The sequence below is a fragment of the Apaloderma vittatum genome, unplaced genomic scaffold (genome assembly GCF_000703405.1).
Source record: "Apaloderma vittatum isolate BGI_N311 unplaced genomic scaffold, ASM70340v1 scaffold22726, whole genome shotgun sequence".
Lineage (NCBI taxonomy): Eukaryota > Metazoa > Chordata > Aves > Trogoniformes > Trogonidae > Apaloderma > Apaloderma vittatum.
Window position 1 is genome coordinate 534 of NW_009721552.1, and position 8,149 is coordinate 8,682.

At 40.9% G+C, this 8,149-nt stretch overlaps 1 protein-coding gene across 1 annotated transcript in view; it reads left to right on the forward strand.

Annotated features, from left to right (window-relative positions):
* Positions 1 to 1,573: 1,573 nt before the first annotated feature.
* UROC1 (urocanate hydratase 1) overlaps positions 1,574 to 8,149 on the forward strand; it is a 40,838-nt gene continuing 34,262 nt past the window's right edge. Inside the window, exon 1 of the mRNA XM_009871445.1 lies at positions 1,574 to 1,776. Coding sequence (XP_009869747.1) covers positions 1,651 to 1,776 — 126 coding nt within the window. The 5' untranslated portion in view covers positions 1,574 to 1,650. The remainder of the gene's footprint in view (positions 1,777 to 8,149) is intronic.

An 8,149-nucleotide genomic window follows, 5' to 3' on the forward strand; every position in this document is an offset into this window, starting at 1 on the left:
CTTTGTTCTCTCTTCAGCCCCCACAGCAATATAACGCCTTTAACTTCTGTCTGATGTCACGGAGGGAAGCCGGTCTGATGGGACTTCGAAGACAGACAAGGTTATTCCTGTGCCCGTGTGTGCACAGGATCAGACCTGATAGGGATTTGGAGAATGTGGGTCATACACAGAAGAACAAGGAAAGATTTAGTTCCCTTTGGGAGTTTATGTAAGACAGGGTTATTTAGCTAGATTTTGGGTTAGAATTTTCTGACTTTACCCCTATCATCCTTTTTTGTAGGTTTTTAATAAGAAAACCCAGTAGAAAAATTTAAAATATGAACGAGGCTTTTTCCTCTTGCTTTTTTCCCTTTGTTTGAAAGCAGCTAATTTGTATAACCGCAAAACAAAATTCCCCTCCATAAATGACAGTTAGTATCCTTCAGAGGGTTTGAGTCTGCTGTGTGCTCAGCTCCCCTGGGATGTTCTGAGTTCTTTCAACTCGAGCATCTTCAGTGGGAGCTGGGGGTGTGCGGTATGTCCCAGAGCTAAAGTCAATGTGACATTAATGAGATGCTGTCATTTAATAATTGTGCTTTGTTGTCATCGTTTGTTGATTGCTGCCTTTGCAGGAGAGTGTCCTATTTTTTTATTCCTAGGTTTTAGGCTCATTTCTACCTGAAATGTTTCTGCCAGTTAATTTCACAAGGTGGCTTAAACTGTGGCATTTGAGAAAATTCCCTGGCCACAAGTTGTAGTTCCATGATTGTAGTAAAGGTCAAGAAATTCCCATATAATATAAACAACTCAAAATGGAAAGTAAAGTTCATGTTGCACTGTAAGTGGAAAATCAAAGTTAAGTATATTCATTTACTTGTGATGTCTGGGTGGCAGTACCGTAAGACTTTCTAGTTGTGGTTGACCGTAGGGTATAAAAGTGATTTAGAGCTGAAAGCCTTAATTATTGCCTGTCGTGAGAAAACCATTACCAGTGCTAATGAATAAATTTCCAATTTAATACTACTAAAATCCATTCATGCTTGTGAAATAAGAGGAGCTAACACCTAAGGGGAAATTTTGCTGTTATCATTGACAACTGCTGTTGTCTAGAAGACGAAGTGCTGAGATCTGAGGAACAGCCCATACCTAGAGGTGTCAAACAGAGAACGCCCATCTTAGCTGAACAGTGTGTATGAACAGTGATGTGAATAATAATGATTAACTTTAGTCACTTTTTAAACTATAGAAATGTAAGCACACAATCCTTGAGGTCTCAGGCAAGGTTCATGCTCCAGACCATGACTTTCACTACGACACTGGGGGCATCAGATGATCCGGAAAGTGATTGCGTTTTCTCTGGTGGCTTAGCACAGCACCAGCTGACAAAGCACCCAGAAAATAAAGAGCAAAACTGTGAATCATTTATTTTAGGGGAGGAGGGAAGAGCCAATGGTGTGGCACAGAGGGGGGAGGTGTGTCACCTGTGCCATGCCCTCACTGCTTGGCAGGCTTGTTTGCAAAAGCCAGAGGACAGGCTGTCCTCTTGGAGATCCCCCTGGAGCGGTGGTACATCTGAATCGCTCAGCGTCTTGCTTGCCTGCACACTTGGTTCCCCGTTCCTTGCACCTCTCCAGTTTGCCTTGCCTTTCCTCCTGTATTTCCTCAGCACCTATGACCAGCCTGAAGGAAATCTGTTGTGGACTTCCTCTGTACCCTTTGCCTGAAAACAGAGGTCGGAGGAAAGGAATACCCCATGCACCTGTGAGAACTCCGAATCTCACTGCTCAGGAGAAAAAGGTAACAGCAGAGCTGATTGCCTCAAATGCTTTTCTGAATGTGCACCTAACTTCGTGGCAAATGTATTTCCTTTGTGTTATAATTTCAGTGGGTAGTTGGACAAAGTACTGGAAACTCTTCTTGGTTTTTCCTTCCTTCTTCAGAGATAAGCAGGTTGATAGGAGGGAGATTTGCTGCACAACAGGTTCCGTGACTTTAAATGGCTACGCGAGAGGCGTTAGACTTCAATGCTGTCGATCTATCATTGTTCCTTGGAGATGAAATTACAAATGCTGTTGCAAAACCACTGCATATGTATGGGAGTGAAAGCCAACCCCTCAAATACAATAAACATCAAACGTGGTGGATCAGCATTGTGGTACAAGCTACACATCTATATATTTGCGTAGAAGATCCAAAGAGAATTTATTTTAACCGGTAATCTGAGCATCCTGGAATTTAAACAAGTTTGCAGGGAGTTAATTATTTGTCTTTAGTTGTGCAATTATTTTGCTCTCTCTTTTTGTTTGAATAGTCTATATACACACTAAAGTAATCATTGCATTATTTCATGTTAGACACTTTTAAAAAAACAGCAGCAGAAAACAATAGGCAATGGGTGGAGATCCTTAGGAATTTATGTGGGAGAGGGTAAGGTGGGTTCCTTGGTTTGTAAGTCTGTGCTTCATCACATGCAACATCACTTATAATGTGACATTCTCATCAGAACGCAAAAGTTCTTTGCCACTAACAAGTTGCACACAACTTCTTTGCCTTTGTGGGAGTTCCCCACTGGTATCAGCTGCCAAATTCCTTCAAAGTACACTTCCACAAGCAGAAGAGAGCCTAGTCAAAGGGTAGAAAGAGGAACAGCTGTGAGCTATCCAAAGAGAATTTGCTTCCCTGTCAGGAGCACTCATGGCTGAGGCATCCTGTCTGTGCCTGGGACAGCTCAGACGTGGAAGTGTGGCTGCTAAGGGTGCAGACGGGAGCTGTGGTGATGGCTGTGAAGACGAAGGTGCAGGGAGTGAGCTTCACTGCATGTCAGAACATTGCCAATCATCTCCATTTTATTCCTTGCGTTTGCTAAATCACTTTTTCCCAGCAGAAACCTGTTATAGCATGAAGGAGTCCATGTTGCAGGAGAGGAGATGGTATCTCTCAAAAGGATACCAAGCCTTACTCTTTACCTGGGGAGAGAGAGGTAACGACAAAGTCCCCACTCCCTATATAGAAACTGGAATTGTTTCCTGCCTCTGCTAAGTGTTGCAGGGAGGTGGCAGTAGGCTGATTTTCTAGCCCCAGTCTACTGTGGAACAACCTGCCCTCCTCTACTTCTTACCTACCGCGTGTGGTAAGAGATGGTGTTAACTAGGATTTTTATTAGCCTGTTAAAGATTTAAAAGGCTTCCTTTCTTATTTAATTTGCTCTTAATCCTCCACCTTAAACTCTTAACAGAGAGAGAGGCTCAGCTGGTATTTATTTTATATCTGAAAGGCCAAATCTCCTTTTTAAGAGGTGTTCCATGCTTAGAAAAGCATGTAGACAGAAAGGTTGTTTGTCTAAAAGTTTTTAAGTCTCAAGACAGGCTTCCAAATTTTGTTGACAGTGTGTAATGCTGAGCATATTGCGAGGGTTTTATTTATGTATGACACTGTGTTCATTTTCTAATTGAAGTACTCAGGGGAAGCTTTGACAGAAATGAAGTTAATGATGCTCTGCTGATTTCCTCAGAATTTGTCCCTCTCTTCGTATGCCTTTATTCTAGCTTTAGCCTTTTTAAAATAATAAACTTTAGCATTACCAATGTTTTATTTTCTTGGGCCTCCTTTTATGATCATAATAGAAATCCTGTAAGTGAGTTTTATAAAATTCAGTGTGTTTTGGGGCTTGCTGAAGACATATATAATTCTTCCTATCACACCAACTTTAATCTTCTTGGATAAATCAAGCCATTACTCAGAACTGATTCTGTTTATATGTTTCCTGAGTTCTCTTCCTTCAACATTCTTTGCTGGAGGCTTGAGACAGCCACATCTCTCTTTCCTTTGTTTTCTGTTTCTCAGCATCTGTATCTTAATATAAACAGCTGCCCAAAACTACCAAACTACCCAAAAATTCTTATATGTGGTGTGTCCTTTGCAGAACAAGGACGCTCAATACTCGCTGACATTCCAGTAAAGCTGGAGCAACTTGGGAAGAATATTCTCACTGTTGCTCAAAATCAGAAAAAAAAATGGTATGTCTTCATCCATGCAGCGGTTTCTTTACGTATCCTAGAGCCAAATCATGTCTTCTTGTGACCCAAACAATCATCTGTTACCTGGTTGCACCATGTTTTGTGTTTCAGTCATAGGGCCTTGAAGTCAGTAATGGGCCTTGATGACCTTGATGAGCCTCACCTGTGATCTCCACCCATGATGCCCTCTGCCCATAGGCTTAGGGGTTCCATTTAAGCTCAGGCTTGGGACTTCTATCTCAGTTAGTTTGGAGATATATCTGTCTCTAGTTCTATCTCAGAGTGTCTATGTACCCAGCTATGGACCTCACAGTTGTGACCTCTGACCTCTGGGCTAACTTGCCACTGTGAACCTTCCTGGTGATCTCTCTGTAGTAACTATCCAGTCCTGATCCCGACTCGTGTTCCTAGCTTGGTCCTAGACCTGCACATCACCATGGTCTTTCTTGGTGACCTGGACTCCTGGTGGAACCTGGCTACCTTCTCTGGATTGCCCTGCTCACCTTCCTCAGGTACTGTGAGGCTGGACTCTGCTTGGTGAGGTGCTTCTCCTGCTGTCTGCATTACTCTGCTTGGCTCCCTATGTCTTAGGGAGCAGCTGGGCCTTGCTGCTTCATGACGTCTTAGTAAAAAGAGATAAACCCCAGAGCTCACGAAGTCACCTGATGCTCTTGTTTAACCTCCTAGAAAAGCAGCATAACTGACCTTAATGGTTGCTTTACACAACCAGAAATTATGTGTAAAGTTTTTATGTGTGTTGGCGGGCCAACTTGTTGGCTTACGTTTTGGAACATCTGGATGATAAAGAACTTGGTTAAACTATCATCACAGCTCGTAGGGCATTTATAACAATGGTCAGTTAGAAGTTGCCATGTTTACTTCAACTGAGCTGACCTAAACTGGGACCTATCAGGAAGAAAAGAAGTACACAGAACAATATTGTTTTTATAGTTGCTGTTTAGAGTAGTGCTACCAAAGAGTCTCATCCTGGATATCTTCAGGAAGATAATGACAGGTGGGAAGCAAGCAACATCACCGCTGGAAAAGGGGCAAAGCTAAGAATGAAATGGTTGCAGAGCTCAGATAGTCGCTTCCTCTTCTCATGCTTCTCTAAAAAAAGATTGCAAATCTTAGTGCTTCAGTGTCTCAAGATCCTTAAACTCAAGTCTTGATGATATTAGAAAGTGGAAATGAATTATATCCCTCTGGCTCTTCAACAAGCGCCAATTAACAAAGAGGCTTTGTATAACTTGATTTCTCAAGAGAATCACCCAACAAAGATATTTACAACTGATCGATTGGAGCAGGATTTCATGGATTCTTTTGACTACATTTTGTTGACATTGAGAGGTCTGAATCCTGATTATATAGCAACAGGATCACTGCATAGATGCCAGTGAATAAAAAAAAAGAAAAAAAGACATCCTAGAAGTGACTAGAGCTTAAACACAAGAATCAAATGTTAAATCCAGCTGGCAGATTTAAGAGGAAGAGTTTGTGTCTGATGTGTGTGTTGTACTGAGCTGAGCTGAATCAGTATCTTAGCAAATTCAGAGTGTTTTTTAAAACAACTTACCAGGTTCAGGAGTATAAGTGAAAGTGATAATTTTTAAGACACCAATGAGCTCTGGACCTGTTTTTTTCAGAGGTGCTGAGCACATGCAGCTTAAACTTCTGTCTGTGGAAGTTATGAACAGGAAGAACACAGTATTAAATGCACAATGTCTAATATTCAGAGTGCAATGTGTCAGTTATATGTAAAACAATCCTACTTAAAGGTTAGAATAATGTTTCATATGATGTGTTAATGAAACAAGGAGTAATGATCTTGTATTACCTTTCCACAAAAGCATGATAATGAGCCTATTTGAATTTGCTCCTTGAGTGCCTTTCTCAGGTTGTTCAGTTTATGAGGCAATGAATATGCAAAATTCTGCCTGATGCACACAGCAATTGCCCTTTCATAAAGCAGTCGGGCTCCATCTATGCAATTTTAAGCACCCCAGCTTTCCTATTGAGAGACTGTTTCAGAACCTCTTATTTAAATTCTTCTAATTTAAAGAATACATTTTTATGGCCAATTCACAGCTTTGCATTCCTCTTCCAGCATTTCCCTGAAGCTCCTTCTTGCTTTGACGTTTATCCTGCAGTGAAACAGCGATCAGATGTCACCTTTGTTCAGTTAAGCTAAACAGGCCACAGTCTTAGTCCTCTTTCATAAGATCAGCTCTCTATTGTCTGTGCCACCAAGGCGCCCTTCCCACCCGTCACGTAACGTCCAAGTTCATGTTTCATTAATGTCTGCATCATCAAAATTCAGGCCTCTGCTAATGTGTAACACTAATAGGATAGAGGCTTAGTCTAAGTGAATTTATTTGAATATCCAAATAGATCTTTCTTTCTTGTATTTTTAGGGTGAATAAAAATATTTGCCTGTCAGGTTCATTATAATAAAAATAATATATTGATCGAAGTGTGGATGTCCTTGCCAGACTGGAAGAAAACACCTGTCCTGATAGTTCTCTGTAGTTCTTACAGGCAACCAAAGTGCCAAATGTGATGATGTTTTTCTCTTGATTTTGTTGATGTAAGGGATGTAGGTGATTTTATTCTTTCTTTAGGAATTTCTTAGATCTAGAACCCACTGTGACAGCTGTTTGTCTCTGAAATTGATTTTGAAAATCCCTGAATATTTTGTCATGTGGATATAGCTGGCATTCTTGTGTTTGTTAATAACACACCCTTGTAAAATGGCTGCTTGTCTAACTGGAGAAGAATAAGGTGATATTTGAAGATGAAATTTGCATTTGCTCATCTAGTAATTCCCCTGTGTCTCTGTGTGGAATGGTAAATCTTATTTGTAGGACTTTACTGGTCTGATCCTCAGCTGGTGTAAAACATTACAGCTTTACTTATTTGAAAGGGTCTGGCCTGTATGGCTATTCAGTAGCAAGTATGCCAACAAGAACCTCCTTTCGTATGTGGCATTTTTAGATTTAGAGATATTTTTCTTTCAGTATGCTCTAAGGTGTGTGAGACCAACATGCTCAGGTGAAGGTGCAGGAGAGCGCTCGCCATTAAAGCCAGACCACAGTCATCGTGAATGATAGGTTTGTTACTGAGCTGAAGGCTTTGTAGCTTTTTAGAACTTCATATCAGGATGGATGGTTCTAGATACCTTTACTACAGCCCACCCCTTCAGTTCCTCCAGAAAATACTTGCTTCTGTAACTCTTTAAAGTGCTAATGGTAGGTGTCACAAACATGGGGTATCCTTGCTATACGCAGCCCTCTCCAAAACTGGGCTTTCCTGGTTATTTTGCAGACTGTTACCAGTTTTGGAAGCAAGCTTGATCCCATTCTATCCTTTCCACAGCCGTCAAAAATCAGCCTACTGAAGATATGAAATTCCATATGATTTGTGAATCTCTTCAGCCAAAAGGCATTTGGATAATGTCACCATTTGTCAGGGAACTTACAAGATCTTTTATCATCTTTGCATGGAATTGGCTTTATAAAGATTATAAAGTCTTTATTCTCATTATGGTTTTAATCAAATGGAACATGAAATACAGAAACATGACTGAACAGACTGTTCCTAAAGATAGGGATTTGCTTATGGTTTCCTTCATCCAGAAGGACATACTGTACTTTGCAAACCATGGGTAATGTCTTTGAAGGCAATAGGGAGTATAAGCCACGTAGTATCACGTGCAGAGTTTAATTCAGTGCCTAGCAATCGCTTTAGCTAATTTGGAAGTGATACATGTAGCATCTATAAAATAATGTAAACCACCACCCTCTGCAATTGATTAGGATGCTAAATGTAGTGAATATTTAATAAAACTTAGCCCAAGAACATCTTCATCAGGGAGTATGCCACATAACTCAGGGCTGAGTTCCCTTTTTCGAATGGAAAGCACGGTAGTGTCTTCAGTGTCTCTGGGAGCTCAGGGTCTCAGTCTAAGAATTTCTGAACCATGTTTTCCTTGGTAGTTCAGTGCCCCCTAGCATTTTGAGAGAGAATTCATACATGTCTTAAATCTTGAAGGTCTCTCCATGTGGATTTGGGTGGGGGCAGAGGGGAGGATTCATTGTGTCCAGCAATTGAATCTACAAGAAAAGATGCAGGTGGAAACACTTCAGTGACAAAGC